At 45.9% G+C, this 25,579-nt stretch overlaps 1 protein-coding gene across 2 annotated transcripts; it reads right to left on the bottom strand.

Annotated features, from left to right (window-relative positions):
• Positions 1-430: 430 nt before the first annotated feature.
• LOC144170139 (lysosomal acid glucosylceramidase-like) lies at positions 431-25,373 on the bottom strand. 2 transcript variants are annotated; one of them, XM_077699742.1, is made up of 10 exons: positions 25,273-25,373; positions 20,151-20,336; positions 18,826-18,990; positions 16,656-16,789; positions 15,353-15,525; positions 10,160-10,403; positions 4,183-4,407; positions 2,737-2,900; positions 2,424-2,561; positions 431-574 (listed from the first exon to the last, which is right to left on the bottom strand). In XM_077699742.1, exons 1-10 carry the CDS (start codon positions 25,322-25,324, stop codon positions 451-453), a joined length of 1,605 nt encoding a protein of 534 aa, XP_077555868.1. In that variant the 5' UTR covers positions 25,325-25,373; the 3' UTR covers positions 431-450. The 2 variants fall into 2 exon arrangements, with proteins under 2 accessions (XP_077555868.1, XP_077555869.1); XM_077699743.1 differs by lacking the exon at positions 20,151-20,336 and having other exon boundaries at positions 25,273-25,342.
• Between the last annotated feature and the right edge of the window lie 206 nt (positions 25,374-25,579).

The raw sequence follows: 25,579 nt of genomic DNA, 5'->3' as shown, positions 1-25,579 counted from the left end.
AATATGGCTAGAGAGGTAAGCTTCTACGTAGGATTAATTGTGGCCTAATAACTTTTGACATAGTCTAGAAGCTTTTGAAGAAAACTGTATGTTCGCTTTTCTACTAAGTGGAGGGTCATAAGGAAGGGTGTAGCCTGTGGGTTATAATTATTGGCCAAAAAGGTGAACATGAAGAGAAGAAGGCGAATGGAAGAACAAGTATTTTATTAAATAATCGGCCTTCTAGCCCACATATACCTATGAAGCACACGGTGCAATACATTACAGACGGAGCGACGGACAGACAGTCACCAAAGAATACTCACCAGTTAAAAGTAAACAAGTTACTCAAACAACACGGATGTTCGGCTGGGCCTTTGTACGTGGTGGTAAGAGGATCGGTACATTTAAGAGAAGTGTCTATATCTCAATGAGTAAATGAGAACGGGGAGAAGAAAATAGTTCGCTTGTTTAATTAGAACGCAAACTTTGTATCTGCCAAACAAAGGTTACTATTGACCGCTCATTGATGACTCTTTGAATGCTTCCAGTGCCCGAAAGGTCTTTGATCTTCAAGGTATGCTTCTTGTCGTCTCTGAAAGATGAAAACAAATTTTGGAAATTATAGAAGGCAGCGTAACTTCATCTGACGGAAAGGTTACCATGTGTTAAGAATGAAGTTATGAATGAAGTTTTTATCGGTCAGCTTTACCGCCCGCTTTTACATGTGTTATGCACAGCTGCCTAAACTGTTATTGTAGGACTCGCTGAACACAGCGGGTCTGAGAGTTGTGGTTTTTGTACGTGCTCCCAGTGCCTCAATTTTCCCGACGTACAAATAAAACAACGCCACAGATTGGAAATAGGTCTCCGCCAGAACTCATCTTCATTTATTCTATTTCGTCTGATTGCATTAGTTCTCCGTTCCCTTTTTAACACGAAAGTGTTTTATGCTGGGATTTACCAAGACCTCACTGACGTCATATCCGTCACGGAAAGGACATCGCCAGAAAAACGCGGCTGCGCCAGGATTCGAGCCGGGTGTTCCGTCACCGTAACGGGAGATGCCCGGCGCCTGTTCCAAGTCCGCTACGAGCTGATGCGCAGGAAGCCGTATGAACGCGCCATATATCTTCCCTATAACCTCCTCTATTTTGATGGTGCGGCCGCCTAAAAGAGGTGAAGCGAAGTATTGAATCACGATGCTAATGAGCGCCGACGGTTGGCGCCAGCTAAACTCGTCGCAACGCAACCGTCTGCCGTACATTCCACGGAGCAAGGACGCAGTGGACACGCTTTGCGAAAGCGACGCGCCAGCAGGTTGTCGCTCGCCAAGCACACCCACAAACAAGACAGCTCCGCAAATCATGCTCTTTCTCTGCAGCGGACCGTGAGTTCACCAAACGATTCGCTGGTAAACCGTTGGGTTTCGTTCGCATGGTTTGCGAGCGCGTGTGGTTTCATTCAGGTTTACGCAGTGCTCGGGCGCGTGCAGTCCAATGTCTAATGTTGATAATACTGACGGTGCCCTACCGACGAAATAAAAATAGCGATGTGCAAGTTCATATCGATGCAGAATAAACATTCAACTGATCCTGTGGAGGTACATCTCACTTTCGTGTTTTACCGATTCCTATGAAAAAGGGATCAACCTTTTTTATCCATTTATCCCGATCTCCATGTGTGCAACAAGAAACTGGACATTTATTTTCAAATTTATATTTTGTTCATTTACTTACTAAAAATAAATAATGTCTAGGGTTGCCCTTACGAAATTCCTGTTTCATAAGTTTTTTATTCAGGCATAACTCGTTTTCTCCATTCGTTCCTTGCCAGCCCCGAGCCATGTCGTTCCTGGATTGTTTCACAGAAGCCGACTGGCATAAGGCTAGAATTACTCGTTTCCTAAATAATGTCAAAGAGTGCAGCACTTCAAAGAACACTGTGTCTGCAAATGAGGCACAAAAACCGTCTGCTAAGGTTGCAGGAAAATTACGGGGACACACTGAGAGACTCAGTAAAAAAGAATCAAAAGTCCTAATGCTGTAATAGGCGATTTTTATGAACATTAATTCATAGTCCTTATACCAGTTGGTTGAACAAGAACGAAGGGGATAACTCTGTACAATGTTAGCATTCAGTGCAACTGGGCGGTGCTTAACTCCAAGTTCTATTTGTCTAAAAACCTGTTAAGGGTAAAGTACTCCTTCAATTTTAATCAAAGTACGCCTGCGCCATACCTGTATGTCAGCTTGGTAAAAATATTTATATTTCCTGCTGACAAATGTGTTGCATTTTATTTTCAAAGAACTGAACTTAGATGAATTTCACACCTTTCCTTTTCGTTTTACGATCCAAGATTGTACTCAAAAGCCTACATGCGATACTACGCTTTAATAACATCAAGACAGAGAAGCTTTAGACACCGAAAAGGGACCACTTACTTGTTCAAGACAATTACCACGACTGAGGATTTTGGTGTTTTGAAGGCTGCGTACTCAATCGTTGTCGATGCTCCTACTCCGGAATGTGCTTGCTTCAGCTGTGAGTCAATTCTGAAGCTTCCCCTTGGTACAAACTTACTGCGGAGAAACATGTACAGCCACATTAAAGTCTGTGGAGAGACCGCTTAATGTGTTTTACAGACCAGCCGGCAAGCCATCAAAAGACACATGGCTGAGACTACATGACTGCCACCTCAAGCAGGAGCAATTTACTTTTGTTTGAAAACGAAGGAATGCACTAAAAAAAGTATACCTGAAGTGACCCAAGGCGTAGTACATTGGCTGCTTGTAGAACTCTTGAGCGCTAATATTCACAATGATCGGCGAATCGACGAAGTTTTTAGCCCAGTTGGGGCCACCTTCTGTGTTTAGGGCAAGGTTCCAGTCCATCCAGCCGGTAATCCAGTGGTTGAGGTCCTGCGCGGTCATTGAATGCAAAAAAAAAAAAAAAAAACATGTGAATAGCCCGATAAGCACGAATTGAGAAGAACTTCTTGCTGGGTTAGTTGGTGAATAGATGCCACGATCTGAAGCGCAACAAAAACACACGCACGAAAAACAGAGTAGACAAGATAGCGCCTGTCTCGTCTACTCTATTTTTCGTCCGTGTGTTTTTGTTGCGCTTCAAATCATGGAAGCACAAATTAGTAGAGCTTCCCCCGAGGTTTACTCAGAAGTTCCGAAGCTCATAAATAATCAATCGCGTAAAGGCAACTGCCGTAAGGAATCGTTAGTCTCGTTTGATAGAACAAACAGTATTAGTTCATTTTCCCGAGCTTGAACTGGCACGTCCAAGCATCTATGGTCCTATCAAGAGAGGACGAATAGGCGAGTAGAATATAGTCAAACGTAATGCAGCAACCCAAACCATCTCAGGGTGTCAAGTAACCCATAGCAACAGCCAAGTGTGGCGCACGTTGCCCAGGCCACATCAGCAACCCTGGGTGGGGGCACGGCAGCGCATTGTAGGATTGATCTTACCTACGTTTTATTGGCCAGTAATCTTGTTACCAGTGTTGACGCAGCCTGTACTCGTCTTAAATGTACGCGGGTTTTTGCATTGCAATTCCCTCAATGTACGCTACATGTTTATTCCAATGAGGATCGCATGCAAAATTGGGCAGAGACACTTAAGTCTGCTTACATATGGGAATGCGAAAGCCCACCAGCGGCGCTAGAGCACCACAGCGTACCTCCACTGCGCAGTTCCTGCCTCTGAGGCCACGTGACTTTTGGCGTTAAAGTTTAAAGTCTAGAAAGAATTGACCGTTAGTAATACTATCTTGGCAAGAAGGTTGTGAGACATCGCCAAACATTTTTATTTTTACAGGCATGATTGGAACTATCTCATAAAAAATAAAATAAGAGTGCTGCAAAGAGAGGTCTATGGGAAGAATAGATTGTACTGGGGTGGTTGCCATTGTTAACACTCTCGTGTTTATGGGAAAGATAAGCCTTCATTCAAGAAAGCAATGAATTCATTTAAGCTTCAGCTTCAATAGTAGTCTCTGGTGGCACACGGGACGACCTTTTCAAAATCAAGGAACGTGGTGTAGATCTGGAGTTGTTCATCTATTGCTGCCCGAGGTCATGATGCGTAGTCGTGGATCTTTCTCATGGGAAGGCGTCCTGTGGGTTATGATGATGATTAAGAGGAAGGGGTGAAGTGGAGAATGGATCTGAGCCGAGGTGCGCTCACCTCCAGTATGTCTGCGGCGTATTGCTCAGCACGTTCCCAGCTGCCGAGTATGACCCTGTCTGCTTCCTTGGCGGTGGCACCTGCGCACGCTTCGCTGGCGAAGGTGAACTTGTCCGGATACCTTTGATGGACTTTGTCCAGAACCCACGGGCCGAAGAAGCTGTTTAAGTACCAGTGAACGGCCACTCCATGGACATACTTGGCGGCTTCCGGGTCACCAAACACCTGCATGCATGGCTCAATGTGAATGTGACAGCGTGTATCCTTTTTTATAAAGGGTGTTCGAATACTATGCACAGTAAACGCGTATTTGCCGGATACCTGCTTGCCTCCGTGCAAATGTCGTCGAAAAGTCTTGTGCCGCCCCTGTCACGTCGTTCCTCCGCTCTCTGCTGCCACCCCTTACGCCCTTCTCCTCCCTTCTCGATTCTCACATGATGAATACATTAGAGGTTTGTGCAGTACAATTCCGTTTTCCCGTCGGAGGGAGACGATGAAGTGAAGTAATGTTCGGCTACTTCGTGCTTTCTGGCTTTTATTTGTGCTAGCTAAGGCTTGCTTCCTTCTCTTCTTGGTGTCCCTGATCCTGAATATGTGCAGAACCGCCCGATATTAAGATTGGTTCGGTAAAGGTTCACAAACTCTTGGAATTGGCCCAGACTTCCCCGTGTCAGCCCGGCCGCAGCCTAAGCCTAACTGCCCAGAATCTCCACCAGTTCACAACCTGCGGCTGCAGGCGGCGCGCTAGAGCCACTCGGCCACCGTCGCAAATGGGCAGCTCTCCGAAGGCGATCTACCAGCGCACTCACCCGAAATGAACCCAGCCGAGTGAACACAGTAGGCACCTCCTGGAAACTGTGCTCCCCAAGATAACACGTGCAGCAGTCACCACATGGAAGAATACAGAGACGCCGGTGATACAACGAATACAATGCTGAAAATGGACTCTACATATGGCAGCAGATCCCGCTGCCAAAGAGAAGACCCACGCGGGATGATCGGGTGAGTCGGTCGGTCCAGGTTCACATTGCAGCTCAAACAACGGGTGAAAATTCGCATCAGACAAATCCCAAGATATGCCATCACGTCTATCATTGGTCACACGCAGTGACGAACTAGCAGAGATGGCGTCTGTCATATTTGATGACGTAGTGAACAGCGCTCACCGAGCTCTGTATGATGAAACCACGCGCTAATCGACTCAGCAAAATTGATCACTTGTGCATCTCTCACAACGGCCACACTGAAACAATTGAAGTAGCCATTAAGCCGATCCAGACCAAGAATACGACACGTGATGGCATTCAGGTGGATACAGCCAGGAGCGTGGAGACCATTCACAGCTGGGTGAGAGATGTGAGTACGTCAAAATTTTAGAAGAGCAAAAGATTGCAAAATCTGACCGAACAATTCTTCGCTTCAACACATCAAGTTTGCCACGAACCGTCAAGTACTACGTGAAGTTAGTCCGGGTAGCAGAATATCGACCCAAAAGACTTTTATGCTTCAACTGCCACTGCCTTCGCGACAAGCTTAAATATTGCCCCTCTCCGAGCGTGTGTGGTGAGTGTGGACGAAGGCACAGCGCAGAAGCTGAATGTGACTCGACAACGTACTGTGTCGTATGTATACAATTTCGACGTCCTCCATCAAGCGATCCCCTCCGGAAAAGGATGAAACCACGGGCCCCGCTCTGTACCACGAGGGGTCACATGGGCACCTACTCTAGCGGGAACCCATTCCAAGTTACCCGAAAATAACCCATTGGTCATCGAAAATGACCAGCTTCGCCGCAGTATCTCTGAACTGCGGGCAGAAATGTCAGCTATGCACAAAGAAATTGCAGCCCTTCGCAGGACATTGACGCGTCGTCAGTCATCCTCGCCGGACACGGCCCGCTACGTCTCAAAGCGTTGCAGCCGATCCCGTACAAACCGCAAGAATGCCGAGGAGAACAGGTCAACCACAAATATTTCCCCTCAAACTACGTCACCGAGCAGATGCTCGTACAGCGGGACGCTCGCTTGAAGTTTGACAACAAATACTCGCTGAAGGCATCCAACGAAATTGTTGCTCTCCAAGTACGAGTCACCTCCCTCAAGGATGAAATCACTCATATCGCCACGCAGATTCGTGAGCTGTTTCAAACAATTCAGCCACAGACGCCGCCTTCTAATGAAACGAAAAAAAAAGAAAAAAAGAAAACTTAAATACCAAAAATGCAACCCCCCCCCCCTTCGATTAATCGGTTCATCATACAATGGAATCGCCGTAGCTATCTCCGAACAGGGCCGCTTATAAAATCTCAGGTAGCCACCTTAAAACATCTCGCTCTTCTTTTGCAGGAAACACGCGCACTTACGTTTCTAGATCCGGCAATTCCAACGTACACAGACAGTTGTACTGCACAACCACATTTTCCGGGCTTAGCGGCTGTTCTTGTCCACAATTCATGTCAGGCAGTGGAGCAAAAGTGGGATAAGACCAGTACAGTTCATCGCGAAGTTGTCATTGTATGAGTAGTTCCGCCTGGGGGCAAGCCGATGCTTCTAGTGTGCGTATACTGCCCCCTTTGCAAAGGCTCTGTCCCTTCGAACGATTATGGTTGGATTTCATATCTTAAATCACTAAATTTTACAGGACCTATCCTAGTGGGAGGGAATTTCAACGCCTCAAACGCTCTTTGGGGCTACTCCTGCACTCATCCGCGCGGCAGGCTCCTCGAACAGCCACTTGAGTTTAGCCCCTTACACCTACGCAATGAACCTGGCGTCTATACCCGCATCGGCCTTCATTCTCAACAAAGTGACACTACCCCGGACCTAACTCTCGCCACTCCTGGCACCACCCGAACGTGGAAGAAGCTCAGCTGCACATAAAATAGTGATCACTATGCCATTCTTCTCTACCTCAACAGTAAAAAAAATTCGTACCCGTCACACTGTGAATCACGCAAATTGGACTTCATTTAGAGAATATTTTTCTGCTGATTCCTGCTGTGAATTTGCTGATTTTTTTTAGATCCATTACCTGAGCCCGCAACACTGCGATCGAGTCCATCACAGGTACGGTGGAAGTCGGGCGACCTGACGCGCACATGTTTCGTCTTCTCAAAAAAGCAGAGCGCCTTATTCATCATTATAGTACGGGTGGTAAGCAACACCATCATCTAATGCAGCTCAAGCACCATTATAACATCATTAAACAATATCAGATCAACCTTCAACGTGAACATTGGCACGAGCTCTGTCAGCAACTCGGCCGGGTCTCTCTCGTTTATGGCGTGTTTGCCGTAGCCTGAATGGCCGCGCCAAGAAAAAGCTGGCCATCATTAATGACATTTGCCTAACGCAAGATTACTCTCAAGTAGAAGATAATCTCATTCACGCCTTCTTCCCTCATGCTGTGAAGGATCCATCGGTTCTCCCGATACCCCACCCGTTATTGACGTTATCGATCGCCTTCCAGAAAGAGAAGGGAGGCGTATCTGGTCCTTTCGTTGCAAATGTCGACAAAAGACTGTAGTTGTCTGGCGCTCCTTCCAAGTAAATGCCTCCCTTCACTTTCCCGCCCACCTCTCCCGTCTCGTTCCTCCCAAGATAACATGCTAGAAGAGGTTTGCTCAAATCAATTTAAATTTACCGCGTTTTACTGCTCCAAGTCTAATGCCTCGATGCCAGCGCTGCCGTAAGGCGGAGACGCGCGTTAATCGAGGCACCTTACTACAACGTTTATAGAACCACGTTTCCCTACTCCACGAGCGTTCCCAGCGGAACATGGAAGCTATCTAGTGGAACCTTTTGTTACTGTTGCCTTTTGATTTCTTAAAAATTCCGCCAGGAGCTATAGTACCGCGGGAAACAGCAGGTGACGGTTTTCTGCAGTTGATGCAGTTGACGTATATAGGGAAATAACCGTACCAACCGACGTTTCTACCCTACAGTCAGACTTAATGAAACTCGCGGAGTGGTGCCGATTGTGGCAAATGGAAATTAACATAGGAAAAACCAAACACATCAGATTTTCTTCCGGTACAGCCAACCCTCCTCCCACATATGCAATTAATGACAGCATAGTTGAGACGGCGTCATCAATAAAATATCTTGGCATTTTTCTAAGCTATGATTTAACATGGAACACTCATCTTGAGTACATTACTAATAAATCCTTTAAAAAACTCGGTCTTTTGAAGCGTCGTCTTAAGTGCGCAAACGCAGACACTAAGCTTCAGGCATATAAAGCTTTGATCAGGCCTTCCTTGGAGTACGCGTCAACTATCTGGCACCCTCATACGGCAATATTGACTGACATGCTGGAATCAGTACAAAATAAAGCAGCCAGGTTCATCTGTTCTTGTTACTCTAGTTATGAAAGCGTCTCATTACTCAAGCATAATTTGAACCTTCCTTCTCTTGCCATACGCAGAAAGTTGTCTCGCCTTTCCTTTTTTCACTCTTTGTATAATAGTGACACAACGTTTTCCCGAAGTTTCATTCACCCTGCTCCTTACGTATCTGCTCGAATCGACCATGCGCATAAGATTAAACCAATATTTTCGCGCACTAACAAATACCAGTTGTCACCCCTTTCTTTGTGTATAAACGAATGGAATTCCCTACCTTCAGCCATAGTCTCCCTCACTGATCCATCGCGTTTCAAATCTGCTTTATTGTCTTATTTAGAATCCGGTGAAGATATGTAGCGATTCTTTTCGTGTATTACGCGTGTTGACAATGCGCTCACTTCTTTTCAAGTTTGTTACATGCTGTTTTGACTCACCACTTTGTCCCAGTTCCCTCACCAAATGTATAGTTGACAATGTTGTACCCGGTTTTTGTATCCCCCCTTATGTAATGCCCTCTGGGCTTTTAAGGTATATAAATAAATAAATAAATAAATAAAAATAATCTATGAAGGCTATATATAGGGGTTCAGTATACTCAGCGCACTTCTCTATTACCTGATTGATCGCGTGAATATGGTCCATTGTTGAATAACCTTTACGGAACCCTGCTTGTTCTTTAGGTTGACTGAAATCTAAGGTTGCAGAGATTCGGTTAGCGATTACCTTGGTAAATACCTTGTAGACGACTGACAGTAAGCTGATCGGCCTGGAATTTTTCAAGTCCTTCATTTCGCCTTTCTTATGGATTAGGATGATGTTCGCGTTCTTCCAAGATTCCGGTACCATTGCGGTCATTAGGCATTGCGTATACAGGTTTGCCAGTTTTTCAAGTAGAATTTCGCCGCCATCCTTCAAGAGGTCTGCTGTTATCTGATCCTCACCAGGTGCTTTGCCCCCTTTCATTTCTTTCAAAGCCTTCCTTACTTCTTCGGTCGTTACTGGTGGGATGTCTATCTCCTCTGAGCTACTGTCTCGTTCGGCATTATCCTGTATGTCCCGGCTACTGTACAGATCCCTATAGAACTCCTCGGCCACTGTGACTATTTTATCCCTATTTGTGATGGCATTGCCTTGCTTATCCTTAAGTGCATACATCTGATTTTTCCCCACGCCAAGACGTCTCTTCACTGCTTTCAGGCTACCTCCATTCTTTACAGCGTATTCGATCCTCTCCATATTATACTTCCGTATGTCAGCTGTCTTACGCTTATTGATTAACTTCGAAAGCTCCGCTAGTTCTATTCTGTCAGCTGCGGTCGTCGGGGAAGCTTAGTCTTGGCTGTATACATACTTCGTGTTCATGTTCGTCGACAATGTCGGCAGTACAATGTCGACAGTATTGGCCGCGCCACGGGGGATAGTGGGGGAAGCTTAGTCTTGGCTGTATACATACTTCGTGTTCATGCTCGTTGTTATGGCAAAAATGCTTTTTGCACCGGAACACGGTCGCCCTGGAGCTGACAAATGACTTCAAACACGCGACACCGAAAAATCGGCGCCAAGAAAGGAAGAAGAAAACGCCGTAAAAGCAGTCGCGTACGTGGTTCCAGGCCACCGCGCAAGAACACGCACCACGTCTGTCCAGTGCGGAAGGACGTAGCGGTTGTCGTCGAGGATCATGAGCTGCAACTTTTCCGGACCATAGCCCGCCTCGTGTAGCGCCGGCCCCAGGTCGAGCTTGATGAAGTCTCTCTGGGTGGCGGCTGTGAAGCCCAGGGCCTGCCAGCGGAATCCTGGGAGGAAGCCCGCCGTGGGCTCGTTCTCCGCAGTGACAGCCCAGAGCGGGACTCCCTGGCGTTCGTACTCCTGCACGAACCTACGGGGGCACAGGCGAGGATCGTTTGAAATATTCCAATATATTCTTAATGTTCGTCATGGCACAAAAGAAGTGGGAAAGTACTCTCACGACAAAAGGAAATGAGCGCTAGAAGGTGCGAACCTAGATGCATATTAAATAAAGAAATCTACGAAGAAGCTTAAGCAGTCGCGTTATTCGAAGTTAATAAATGGAAGTTATCTATTTTATTTCATATATTTTATCATTTATGCTTTACAGACGAACCCCCAACATTGCTCAGCCATGTTCACTGTCTCGCGTTCGCGTTTCATTTTACAAACATGTGCCATTTCAAATCTTTTTTTACGTATCAGTGCCGAGTGCGATATTGTTCCCCATGTGGATTTGATTGATTATGGCGTTTAACGCGCAGACGCTACACAAGCTATGAGGCACGCCGTAGTGGAGGGCTCCGGATTAATTATGACCACCTGGGGATTTCTAACGTGCGCCGAAATCTCGAACACACGGGCGTTTTTTTTTTACTTTTCGCCTCCATCAGAAAAGCGACCGCCGTTGCCGGGAACCGAACCTGCATCCTTCGGCTCAGCAGCACAACGCCTTAGCCACTAAGCCACCGCGGCGGGTTTCCCCGTGTGAAAAGTTTTGCCACAACTTATCCTATGAGGCAGTTTTAAAAAAAATACAATCGGAACCAGGCTAATGTTGCTTCTACCGATAATTCCCAAGGGGAAAATTACAAACAAGGAAGAGCGTATTTACGGCGTAATAATTTTCACAATAACTCGTTAGGTTGTTTTAAATGATATATTTACAGCCTTTGTTTACATTTTGAAACCGTATATAACTAATAAAAAAACCTATCTGAGACTTAAAAAAATACAAGAACGCTCTGAATCCGGACTCAAGTTGGCGGTGCGCGGCTTTAAATTTGTCCCTACAGTGGATTTGCGTTAGTGCTCACACAGCACCCCTGAGGTCGAAATGAACGTCAAAACTTGTAGATGAAAGCCTGCTGAGGTGCACTTCCATTAAAGCAAGGAGTCGTGGAGGAGTGATTGTTCTGCCGCGTCGAAGCGATCGGGTGGTGGTTCGATCGCCAGTACCGCAGAAGCTTTTGTTTATTAAGGTAGAGGCCGATATTGGTTACACGCAACAGAGGACATATACTGGCAGAAAAAGTGGCCTCTTGTGCGGCCCTTGTTGTAACGACTAGTTTGACGTCTCTTTGTCGGCGGCTGCTGTCTACGTGCACCCATGGAGGCCGAGCGGTCGGAGCGGAATTACTCTAACAAGAAAATTAGAGGCACAATGAAGAAGTGTGCCAATTAAAACTCGTTGTCTAACTTCCATTTGTCAACCTAAGCGGGAGTACAGACGACGCCGTGAAGACTTGCCGAGCAAATTTGTAAAACTAACTTTTTCCTCTTTAGACGGTCAAATTCGCGCATTCAAAGAGACTGAATGAATTCCCTTGAATTTTTTAACTCGTTAGCATCACTGCATTACTTGGCTGAGTTGGCGGAAAAAGCGGCGTCCGAAATAGCCCTCTGAGTCCTCAAAACCACCTCTCAGCTACCCGAGATTCAGGTCGTCGTGTTACGGTAAACGCATATCACTCGCCAGTATAGTGAGACTGGGCAGCGATTCTCGCGTGCATATGCACAATAACTGCGAGGCGCTCGTAGGTATTGTGCATATCGAAGACAGGACCACTGGTCAAATATAGAGGCATCTTGGCCCACTACATACGAGGCCAGACTAATATTCCAGGCCCCGTATCCCGAGTTATCCAGAGAACCATTTTTTCATGCCACCTACCCTTGTTACATGCAACTTGAGTTCCTTGCCCGGTACCCTAAACAATCAGGTATGGGGAGTGCCGAAAAGCCCCACACCTACCACTCACCCCTATCTCTCCCCCTGTTACGAGCAGTGGGTGACCTGCCTGACAAGCCCGGATCCTGTTACTCTGCGCCAACTGGTGAAGAGGGCCTGGACTGCCAGCCAAAGCGGGGGCATCCAGGACTAGGGAAGCCGCCCCATTGGGCGGGTGCCCTAAAAAGCAGCACCAACAATCGGTAAATAAAGATTTATTCCTCCTCCTCCTTGCCGGAGAATCTTGGCCAGTACTGTCATCACAATTCCCATTGTCGGTGGCGGTCTAATAACGCATCCGATCGGATGCCATTAAAAAAGAGGCCATTAAAAAATGACAGAAGCGTCAGAAGCTCCCGGCCGATTCAACAATTCCCATGTGGCGGCGAAAGGTGGTATGCGGTGGCCTGACGTCCCCATAGGGCAAACGAGATCCCACGTTATCTTTAACGTTATGGTTCGAGTTTTAACGCCATCAACGGGTTCGCGCAACCCTGACGTTGCTTGGCACGTCAATAGGCTCGACGTAGGTCGTCTAATTACCCAATTTTGAAATGACTTTTCATATGTTTCGTGGCCCTGACACCGCTGCAAGCTTTGTGCGGAAAACGATGAATGGCGCCACGCGGCCAGATTAAATATCACCCCAAAAATTGGTCACAATGTCATCAGAGAAGGCGGTCACGTAAAAATACTAGGCGTAGGCCTACAGAGAAGCGGCAGAGCCGATCTTACGATGGCTAAAATATATAAAATTTTTACCCATTTGGCCCGAATTGTAACAAGCTAACCAAAGGAAGAGCTCGAACGAAAGAAAATTAAATGGTAATACTTATGCAGGCACTGATCATGAAACGGATATCGTACAGCGCGCCGTCCCAGAAACTCACCCACACTAAATAAAATGAAATAAACACCATCATCGGGGCAGCATATTAGGCAGCCTTCGACCTCCCACTACGCGTGATTGCGAAAGGTCTGCGATCCACCTACCGAAACGACCAGGTATTAGCTTAAACATCATTTCTCACCCTGAAAAGGCTATTACATTATTGCCTGTAGGCACAATGCCTAAACGCTTGAAAGAGATTCTTCCATCCATAATGATAACAGTCCTTTCGCACTGACAGCTGGACACAATGGGCATGGGAGGCTACGGCGCAGCCGACCAAAACGCGCCCAAACTCTCATTATAAGCTCTCTGCGACCACAAGTACCACACTCTCCTCCTCGAAAAATATGGAAACCGTCTTCTTATCTTGCGCCTAGGAACACCATCTTTCCCATGCCAATAGAGATCGCAGGGCCGAAGAATTGCAAGCTCTCCGCAGGATAAAAACCAGCATAAAAATCGACAAACACAGATGTTTTTCTAGAAAATGTCTGACATTACCTCAACTGCTAAATACGAGAAACATACAACCTCGCGTCCGCAACCTGGTCATATTCAAAGACGTGCAGAGGATAACAACTCAAACATTCTATGTTTAACTTCTATCGAACCCGCCGCGATGGCTCAGTGGCTAAGGCGTTGTGCTGCTGAACACAAGGACGCAGGGTCAAATCCCGGCTGCGGTGACCGCTTTCTGATGGAGGGGAAAAACGAAAACGCCTGTGTTCGAGATTACGGCGCACGTTAAAGATCCCCAGGTGGTCAAAATTAATCCGTGGCCGCCCACTACGGCGCGCCTCATCGCCTGTGTAGCGCCGGCGCGTTAAACCTCACAATCAATCAATCAATCAATCAATCAATCAATCAATCAATCAATCAATCAATCAATCAATCAATCAATCAATCAATCAATCAATCAATCAATCAATCAATCAATCAATCAATCAACCTCTATCAAAACAAAGCATCAGCATACCTGACCAGCTCGTTACCAGAAGATCAGCGTTCATAGCAAGAAGCTACTGTATCTCGGGCTCCCAACTTCGGGTTCTACCTTTGAGCCCCTACAATCTGGTAACCGCCTTTTCCCAGCAGCCCCCCCCCCCTCCCCCTCCCCATACTATATTTATTAAAAGTCTTTTCTCTGCATCCCTCCATCTCAGCAAAAAACAAAAAAAAAAGAAAAACAACGAAGAAAGTAAGGCCGGCCAAGGCGCTAGAGAAAAAAACTTTGAAACACTGGCATTGTCCCCTTCTCAATTTAAGGGATCGAACTCCCGCAGCCGCAACATACACGCCGACATCTTCAGCTACACATGCGCACACGGCCCTTGTGTTTCCTGTGCCGTGGCGAATGCAAGTCGTTGACCTTAGTCTGGCTCTCTCTACTGAACTGCAATACTTGATAAGCATGCTAAATACACGAAGGCATTCCAAGAACATTCCAAACATACACGAACTCCATTCTTAAACGCTCTATTAGCGTTGAAGGTAATGCTATGTGCCGTCATCTTAAGAGCTAGCCGTAGGTGTGAACTGCAACTTTTTAATTACGCTGCGACCAATACTCACATACCATCCACAATACCAACCCACAAATCTTACATAATCATTGAGGGGGATTGCCCAGTAACGATAACCAGCAGCCGTGAGAAACTCACGGCCGATTCACCTATTACTACTGGTAGCGACGCCAACACTCCACCCACCCATGCGCTCTCACAACTCAACGGCACGTGATACTCACGCATTCTCACATCACGAGAAAAGAATAGGTACCCCAGTAAGGAAAGTTTGTTTTGTGTAAAAGCCATAACATTGAAACTCTTGGTTTGTTCTTTAGAAAAATGAAAGAAATAAACCACATAATTATTAACAAAATAAACAGGCTTTCATACGACCACCTCGTAGGCTCGTTTCTAGGCTCTTCATGACTAGCGTAGCACGGCCGCCTTTACCCATCACTGCTTCAACGTTGCTGAAAACTTTGGGCTCAGTGTGTATCTCCGACATTGCGCTATGGGTTACAAAAAGGCACCACACGACCCTTCTCGACGGATGAAAACCAATTTGGTTAAATATGCTGCTTAATTTATGTTTTAAGTTTACTAATCACTCCCCTCCCCCCCTCCCCCGCACAAAGTTGCGTGAAGGAAACACTTTAATTCATGGGGACCGGGAGTTAATATCTTCTGACCTGACGTAGTACTTTGCCCAGGCTTTGTAATAAGGGCCGCCGGGTTCCCCTTTGAGAACCCCTCGTCCCGTGAGGGCGTTACTGGTCTTCATCCACGCAGGACTGCTCCAGGCACTGGCGAAGAACCAGATGGGCTCGCTCGACAGGGACATAGCCTTCTTGATGTGTGGTATCTGCGGAGCAAGGGGTGACTGTGCTTTACTAGAGGCTTTCAAGGCAAAATTCTTTGTGGAAATTCATACCAGGTTTTCAAGATATTCTCAAGTGCACGGGGGAGTTTTAATTTCGTCAGAATTTCTATGTTCGTGCAATGAGGAAGCCCGTCTGTCCACCCGTAAACGCTTGACGCGTCCCACTCTCGTGTGATAAGAATGTGCTATTGCTGAGGGACACTAGTGCATTCATGTTTTTCTACAAGATAGCTTATTTTGGCTCCAGGAAAGATCCTTCCGTGAATGCGCCTGCGTACATTGATGAAGCCGAATTTAAAGAAGCTCAACGTATAGCGCGTCATGTGGATAAATGAGGCCTCGTGGAAGTGTTTAATAAAAGGCCGAGCGGCTAGACAGGCACTAGCAGCATCGGTAAGGCCACGTAGACCAGGCGGCAGGGCCCCGAGCCGACATAAGTATGTTCACTCGAGTGGACAATGCGAGGCAGTGTCTGTGTCTCTATGTTGTGACGAGAGGGTGAAGAAAATAGTAATTCGTTTTTTGTTGCGTGGCGCAACTCGAGCATGACTTGTTTTATGCTCTGCTGTTATCTCGTTAACCCTTGCTCTTTAAAGTCTCTCTCTCTCTCTCTCTCTCTCTCTCTCTCTCTCTCTCTCTCTCTCTCTCTCTCTCTCTCTCTCTCTCTCTCTCTCTCGCTGGTTTGCGTGAAAACCGCTTCGACGAAAACATCCAAATAATACAACGCTGTACTGTTTATTTCTGTACGTGCGTTGCGCAAATATTCCTAATTTTTGCTGTGCGCCAAGAAAGGCTGACCTGTGCGAGCCGTGCCCCCAGTGCTAGTGGTTTGAGAAACACTTAAAACACTTAAGAATTTCTTTTCACGACAAAAACATATAAAAAGTTTGAGATGTCTACTTCACGTTTACGGTGTGTCATGGCAGACATGATTTTGCTGTTGACACCGATGAAAGGACGTCGAAAAATCATTTCAACAACGCTTTTGGGTTTCACCAGTATATTAGCGATATAAACATGTGTATTGCTAGGGACAATTGCTCACAGTTACGCGCAGTGAAATGTTTACCTTGTGCTGGTAATTGTGAGGCTTTGATTGCTCCGCACTGTACCTTGAGGTCGAAGTCTTCAGGGGCGAGTGTGAAATTCGTGAGTTCCAAGTCACCAGGGGAGTCGTCGTAAGTGTACGTGCGTTCCGAGAAATCACAGCTGGCCATCGGAATCCTGCCGATAGTGTACCGGATTCCTGCCACCGAGAAATAAATACTTTACCATTTGTCGAGAATTCATCCGGAGATTATAAAACCTCCTTCTGCTCATTCGTTTACCCGGCTTGTTGGGCTGAGTTTGGGCTCAAAAACCTACTTTGGATGGTTGTGACCTTTATGGCCTAACACTCTTTTAACAAGCATAGTTGCTCTCTTCTCTGACCAAGTGAGAACTCGATAATCCGGGTCCAAGACTGCTTAAGACAATCTCTTACTAAAGTCATTGCCGATCTGGATTTTCAGTGACAAAAATTCACTCTTTCAATAGGCATTCAGTGGCACCTGACCATAAATTTATTGATTTTTTTCATACTTCCCTTTATGTAACAATACGCCGAGCAGCGCTTCTCATTTCCCTTGCTAGGAGTTTTAACGACGGGTTAAGTAAGCGACAAAGCCACCCTTGACGCTCATCTGGAGTTCCTAGCCTTCGTGCCCAGTTTTCTAACTATGCCAAAGTGTGTACAAGTATTCAATCAAAGTCAATGCCAGCCAGCCTGCTACCAAGATAAATTGGTACGTTTACACAATCACAGCAAACAATTTAGGGATTGAAATTGATAACCGTGTGTAACCTTCTACAGGTGTGCTAACAACGAGTGAGGGACAGTGATAACCAGCCAAATCGGCACGAACAGGCCCCGAAAAGCCGCGAAATGATATATGATAAGGGTACGACGACACTACGAAGAGGCTTCGAAGTTATTGCTGTGCTCTTCCGATGTGATCGCCTCGACGTCCTTCATTTTTTGCACTGAAGTTCTTCGGTTTCGTTTGTGTTTTCGTCATCATCGTCGTCGCCGCCACCGCCGCTGTCCAGTCATACCGAAAAACAATTTGGCAGCGGATATGCTCTCCCTACCGCAAAGTATGCTGGACGACCACAGGATTTCTGCCGCTGACAAGTAACGCCCCATTCCTAAATTCAAGCTTCGATTTCGTATTTGGCTGAGTACTCGATAATTCATTTTTTTTAAATGCTGCACAAGTGGTCCGTGGACAGCAGTGCGCCAACCACCGCGGCGAACTCGACAAGGTTTACAGATGTCTCATGTTCGGCGGGCAGCGTTTGCCTGCACTTCTGCACGGCGTCCACACGTGGCTGTGCTGGTGACCCAGTAGCGACTGGCCGATGAGCCGCCCGTTGATCACTGGTGCAGTGCGTGGTTGGTGGGTCAAAGTGACAGACAGACAGACAGACAGACAGACAGACAGACAGACAGACAGACAGACAGACAGACAGACAGACAGACAGACAGACAGACAGACAGACATCCTTTTCGTATCCCAAGACAGACTATAGTCTCTAGAAATAATGTAACTCTCTCCTCAATCTGCTCTTTACTTCGATTATTGAGGAGTCATTGAATTGTGATTCTTTTGTCACGTTATGGTCATCTTCACTGGACCATAACTCAGATATCGATATTCACAATTTTTTTCGTTGATTTTTTTTGTCCATCTAATAAACACGGTTTTTCAACAAGAAATAGCATCGTGCTTGTTTATTTCAGGTAATGCAAGTTCAGGCAGCTACAACGATGCGGTCACAAAAGCGGCCGGGGCACGACATATATGCGCGGGATTGCGCAATGGGCGGTGACGAGACGCCGAAGTTTTTTTTGTAGTTCAGTGTATAATTGGCACGCGAAGCCTCTGCAGAGCCTCATCGTCAACTTTGGCGCCTTAAAGTAAAGCTACGCCTCACTGTTGGCATTAATGACGCCGGTGAGCTGGTTGCGCAATACGCACGTGTAGGCTGCTACCTACATAAGGCTGCTACCTACATTAAGCTACTTACAACAAGCTACCGTGAACAAATAACCGATCTCACTTCATAATCAGCCTCTTGGCGATCCGGAAAACATCATTTATTTTGTGTTATGAAGTGGTAATACAAGGGGAAATAACGATATCAGAAAGCGTAATTCGAAGCAATGTTACTTTCACCGGAACTTTACAGCTTATTCGACTGCATTACGAAGATAACAGGAGCTGGCAGACCAGTGATTACCTTGCTTTGAGTAGTAAGATTTGAGGATGTCGTCCTGCATGTTGGCTGGCAGTTTCTTCAGGTTTATACCAACAGCGTCCGTGAAAGCACCTCCGAATCCGAATACCTTCTGATAAGTCTTGGAAGGGTCGATCACCAGCAAGAGAGTGTCATTGTCTTGTGAGCCTATTCAGGAGGTAGAACAACATAACAAAAAATATTGAGGACACTCAAACAAAAATCGCGCGCCCATCGGATTGAAGCTCTCCAGCGGAAATAGTTCCCCAGACATCATGAAATGCATCGAATATGCTGCGGTATCTCTGAAGATGTTTTAACTTTCGCCGACAGTGAGGCGTGTGTAGTCAGTGACCCACCGGAGACCATATGCCATGTTCTATGAGAGTGCATGTCCACGTTTTCCATCGGCAAGAAGGCAACTCTCCTCAACTTTACGGAAGCTGGATTCTCGGATGCCGTTCTCTGAGGAGACAATCCTGGGCCACTTGCCTATCTCCGTCATCGACGCACAAGGCGACAAAAGCGCTCCTGTGCTTCCTAAAAACAACGCACTTGCACATAAAACTGTAGCCCAAAAGACTACATTCTATAAAGTCACTGAACTCTATCATCTATAGTGTAGTAACCCTGGGCACACCTCTTTACGCTCTGTCCTTACCTTCCCCTTGTTTTACTGTTTTCATCCTCTTTTCTCATTGTTCACTTTTCTCACGTGTAGGATAGCAAACTAGGCCGCAGCCTGGTTTGCATTCCTGCCTTTCTTTCACCTTTATTCCTTCCTTCCTTCACGTGTTTTCCGACAAATCTTATTTATGGAAACGGCAGAATTCGCACTGAGTGGTAAATAAAATACGGGCAGCTCTTATTTTTTTAGTATACTTATGCCTTAGGATTCGTCTCACGTAACTGTATCTCACTTGCCAAAGTAGTTTCGTTATGGTAGCAAATTTCACCGCCAATGTCACGTTTTTTTTTTACTTTACTCGTGAATGCAATGCGATACATGCATAAAATCGTAACATTGCCAAGCGGTCTAACCACGGTCTTACTGGAGCAAAATTGTGGGAGCTGTTGTATTCGTTTATTTGTGTAGTCTTCATAATGGGAGTCTCAAAGCCTGAAATAGCGGTAAAGAGTACCTGAGAACCGCCACAAAACATTCTCTTTTAAACACTGTAAATATTTATACTCGGCCCCTCCTGATCGTATCGCTTTTGTTGTTGTGTTCTGGCTTGCGTGTTTATAAGGAGCGACAGCGAATAAAAACTTTGTGAGTATGATGCTCCTGCGGTGCAGACGAGGGGACAAAGCATTGGGAAACCTACGCGTTGTTTCGTCGAACCGCAGGGTGGTCTTGGCGAATCTTAGGCCGGCTTTGTTACTCTCGACGACCAGCGTGGTTCCCGTCGGCCCGGGAGCCACGTCGCCGACGAAGTCGCAGTACGTGGCGTTGCACACGCACACCACGCTTCCCCGGCCGTAGTCCCTGGGCTGGCAGCCTGCCGCGACGACTGCGATTGGGACAAAGAAGCGATGGGCATTGGAAGGGATTCCTTGAAGCAAGTGGGAACTGCAACTCAACGCGTGACGATAATATGACATTTTCAAGCTTGTAGAAGAAGAACCGTATAAAACTGTTGCTTTCAATTCCATACCACTTGACAGCCAACCTGCCCACTTACACAATTAAGATGCCTGTCAAAGTGTGAATGGTAGATACAGACACCCTTCCGACACGAAAAATAGTTTGGTGCCTTCTTCAAGCGAGGTTTTATGAGATATATTTCTGCGTGCCCTACGTTAAAGAAAGCATTCACTATATATGCCTCGCTAAATTTGCATACATATAGAATGGAGAAGATGCAGCGCCTCGCTGCTGATTTTTCGGCGTTAATAGCTTGGAATCTGGTTAGAAGACTGCTGAGACCAGAAAGCAGCTCTACATAGGAAGCGAGGGGATGGATTCTTTTTGTGGATGCATGGTTTCTGTACGTGGGCGTTTTCTTTGCATGCACCTTTTTCTTTGCACGAACTTTCCTTGCGTGAAACGTTTTTTAGCATAGGATTTCGAGACGTCGCCGTGGTCTCAAGCCACACCCCCTGATTGGCTATTTGCACCGGTTTTCTCGTTACGTCTTCACCGGCTTTCGCGTTACTTCATAAAAAAAGGAACAATCATCCTGTAAGCCAGTTACAAGGACGTAAAATGGGTGCGTATACCGGCTATTGCAAAAAGCCGATTTTTCGGCTCTGTGATGATAAATAAAATAGGAGCGTTAATTGCAGGGATACTATAGAGGGCAATGACCTGACAAAAGCGGCTTTCACAGGTGTATACCCCATGTACCTTGAAAAGATTTAACACTCATACTGAAACTAAACTTTGTTTCCAGAATTTATAATGAATGTAAAGCGCTTTCCCAAAGTACTCTTACAAATTTAGCGCGCGTACTGCGTCTAGTCTCTTAACGCTGCCCATACCTCCCGCCATAAAATTCTTACGCTCTATCTTAGTCTTTGTGCTTTCTCCTCCTTGGATGTCTTACTTTTCCTCGGACGCCCAAGAAAGTATTCTGCATTACAACGCCATTTCTTACATACATGTAAAAAATGACGTTGCATGCTGCAGAAGACGTTCTTGCACAGTTGTTGTTGTTCTTGTTGTTGTTGCTGTTGCTGCTGCTGCTGTTGATTATGATGATGATGACTGATTGATTGATTGATTGATTGATTGATTGATTGATTGATTGATTGATTGATTGATTGATTGATTGATTGATTGATTGATACGGGTATCCCCTTTGTAGCGGGGTATCATGACGCGTCATCTTACCAAAAAAACTAAAAAGAAAATTATATACGTATGTTTTACGCTCTTCGTTTAATACTAGCCCTGCTTATAAGGCTGGAACAAAAAGCTTATTAGGCGCAAAATACTTTTTTTTTCTATTACATGTAGTAACTGTCCTAGACAATATTCCCCTCTCTGCTTTTCGTCCACCAGCATTCTAATCTTCTTTTTGTCGCCTCGACAGCCTTGAAGTTAACTTCCTCTGTGCTACCCTTAAATCCTAGGGCTTCTGGAAGCCGAATATTTCCCTCTAGATTTGGATGGATACCCTCACATTCTAACACTATACGCCCCATAGTTTCTGTTTCTTTTCCGCAGACCACGCACACCCCATCATTTTGTGAATACTTCCCCACAAAGCTCTCAGATCGTAAGCAACCTGCTCTAGCCTCAAAAAGCAAAGCACTGCCTTTGGAATTATGGTAGAAATTTTCCTTTCTGATGTCGAATTCCTCAGCCCTGTACATCTCTAACTAAGTTTTAGCTTCAATTTTTTCCCTCCATTTATTCGTTTCTATCTGCCTTGCCTCTTTTTTGGTTACCTTGGCTGTCTTGGATTCTCCACGGTTCTTTCCGTATTTCATCGTTAGCCTTCTAGTCTTCCTTAGCCACTTAGTGTCCACGATTTTAAAGTATAGGTACCTAAAAACCATAGCTGTCCACCTACGTTGATACATTGCTCTCAACCTCCTCTCAAAACATATTTTACTGAGCGCTTCTCGAACTTCGAACGACGCCCAGCCCATATCTCCCTGCACTGCTTCGTTAGTTGTTTTCCATGCGCTCTTAAGGCCAAACGGCCTACCGTTCTCTGGTTCACTTCAAGGCCTGCTAGAGTGTCTGATTTTAAACAGAATACTGCATTCGCAAATGTGAGATCAGGAACCATTATTTTTTTCTACACTCCTATCCCTACTTCATATTTTTATACCCCCACAGTGCTCTATGCTTCATTATAGCTGCGTTTCATTTTCCCTTACCCTTAAGATGCTCCGCGTGAGTTCTTAAGTAGTTATCCCATTCGTTTATCCACACTCCCAAATATTTATATTCCTTCATGATCATCAGCAGCAGTAGCATCACCAGCCTATCTACGCCCACTGCAGGGCAAAGGCCTCTCCATTATTCTCCAATTATCCCGGTCCTGCGCTAACTGCGACCAGTTTATCCCGGAAAACTTCTTGATCTCATCTGCCCATCTAACTTTCTGCCGCCCCCTGCTACGCTTGCCTCCTCTAGGGATCCACTCTGTTACCCTTAATGACCAACGGTTATCTTGCCTTCGCATTACATGCCCTGCCCGCGTCCATTTCTTCTTAATTTTTTCTTGTTAATATTCCTTGACTCTGGGTAATTCGACATGCTGGACTGACACTGCGTCAGTGCTAGGGCCATTGAAAACCTTTATTCCCGATTTTTATGCGCTAAATCGGTACCCTATACGAAGGTGGACTCTTCCGTAAAGCATACGCTAAAACTCGGCGGATCCGCGGATGCGCAAGGTGGGATTTTGAACCCACATTTCCCTAAATTTTGGAGCAATCTTCGTTTATGTTTTGTGTGCTGCAACGGGTACAAAATCGGAAGTAAATCTTGAAACCAGCGGGCAATACTGCGGCCCGACTCCGAGACGACTATGGCGCAGCCAGAGCCAAGCACATGCATCCCCCGGATGGGACCTGATTGCGTACACATCGTTGTGCGGTGGTTCGGCGCGTAAGTTTTCGACTCGTATGAAACGACTGGACTGCTTGAGCCTTCGCCAAGACGATGTCTTGCAGCAGTCGTCCGACTTGGAGCCTCAACCCCAAGGATAGTGTGGCCAGTTGATAATTGTATGCGCGAATGTTTGCATGTTCCTGCGGGTTAGCTTTGCCCGCTTGTAAGACTTATGCGTTCCCTGCTGCGTGCTCTATGTATGGGAGGGGTGCGCTCTTGGAGAAATTTCCCAGTGTCACTGTGATTGATCACTAGTTTTGTTTCTTGCTTTTGCAGCAGGTTCCTTGCGCGGCTTCGAGGACTGCTCTCGCCACAAGGAGCAACCATTTTGCGATTTCCTCGAAGAAAAACAAAAATGCGCAATACGACCGGGAGATCACGTAGAGTACGCCCATGTCAATTCGAAGATTTTATTTTTTTGAATTTGGAATTGCTCATTTGTATCTGAATGTTGTTTCTTTCCTGTTTCGTTGGCCTTAAACAGTTCTGCCTCGTTTCGCGTTTTCTTCTCAATTTTTTCCACGTAGCACCCCCCGCTTCAGAAATGAAGTCTTGCGCAGAGTTAGTCTTGCGTATGGCGATCGAGAAGAAATATTAACGGGTGATTAGGAAAAGGGATCACGAACGACTAAAAGTCAGGGAATGAGGTGTCTTAGGCTCATATAATATTTCTTGACGTAGAGGCGCATTCAGGGCGCGTCACATTTCTGTAATAATATGTGCCTGGCTGACGATGTTGCATTAACCAACAGCGAATATTCACGTGGGCCTAATCACATTGCAGATGTTTTATTTTTAATTGAATATTAAGTAATTACAAAAGAACTAAGGTAGAGTTTGCACAAGCATAACTGGTAGTGGTATTAGGGGGCATGCCCTATAAGAACACACAACCACACTGGACGAAAAGCGGTTTTACCTTATATCCACAAATATATACATGAATTAAATACATTGATACAAATCATAAGAAAAACGAAATTATGTTGCAGCGCTTCTACAATTACAGCGAAAGGCAGCAGACATTAAAGCTGTGACTGCCATATTATGCTCAGGAAGTTGAAATTCCAGTTTAGGATCATGAGAATAAATATATTTATCATATTGTCATATTATGATATTAAATATGATATGCTTCCAGCTGTAATGCGGTAAAGCACCTAAAAATCAGCTGCTCTTAGTCATAATTTTGCCTTGATTCTTAGTAGCTTATTTTACAGGAAATTTGCGTTTAATTTCAGGACAGACCCTACATTCAAAGAGCTCAGAAAGCAGTCGTGCCACGCAGCATGCCGAGGAACCAAATTCAGAAAGAAAGGTAGTGCCGAATACGGAACCTCCGGTTTGTGACGTCGTATTCTAGGGACAGTGCCTATTTTATCGTTACAGCTGTTGAAGTACAATATCCCAATTGCCATTTTTTTGTCGTCTGATGTCCGTCGTTATCTGCCGCTGCTGCTGCTGTAAGTGGGGATATTATACGTTAACCTTTGTAGTTTTTGTATGGTAAAGAAGGCCGTATTTGTTATCAAGGGCCAAAAGGGTCAACAAGAAAGAATAAATGCTTTATTTTAAATCGTTAATTCAACCTATCAACCTAGAACAAATCATTCGCATTTTTTGGCTACGACCCAAAGCAAAATTTTCACGCGAAAAAACTCGCCCACAATAATGCAAAAGTTCATCCGTGCAACCTTTACTAATCACTGTCACTAGCCTATTCATAGACTGTCCACCGGCTGCAATTTTTTTCCCGACCGACAGCCAGGTACGCCATTTCTTTTCTGTTCGTGTACAATAATTCACCGCGTAACTCAGACGCTCACTGAAGCCTTCAAAGAAGTTTTGGGGGCTATATATACTCGTGCAATGCTCACCTGATGCCAGCGCCGCCAGCGTCGCTGCGGCCATCAGGATCCGTTTCGCCATGACGGCTTGTTTTCCGGAGAGAGAATCAAGCTATAGGCGGCTAGACAGTTCCCGCTGACGACATCGCTCGACGAGAAACGCTCACGTTACAACCGAAGTGCATGAGAAGGCCTCCGAACGAATAGATTAGATTGCGCGTGGCGTGGCTGGAGAGAGGTTGGGGTGTAGCGCCGCTAGCAGCGATTCCCAGCCATTGTCAGGCTAGAACAGCATCGCATACACAAGATTAAAGCGTCTGTTGTAAGCCATCATTCG

The sequence above is a fragment of the Haemaphysalis longicornis genome, unplaced genomic scaffold (genome assembly GCF_048455015.1).
Source record: "Haemaphysalis longicornis isolate Haplotype H1 unplaced genomic scaffold, Haemaphysalis longicornis Haplotype H1 scaffold_2, whole genome shotgun sequence".
NCBI classification, from domain to species: Eukaryota; Metazoa; Arthropoda; class Arachnida; order Ixodida; family Ixodidae; genus Haemaphysalis; species Haemaphysalis longicornis.
The sequence above is the reverse complement of the archived record's forward strand: the minus strand, read 5'-3'. Positions and strand labels throughout refer to the sequence as shown.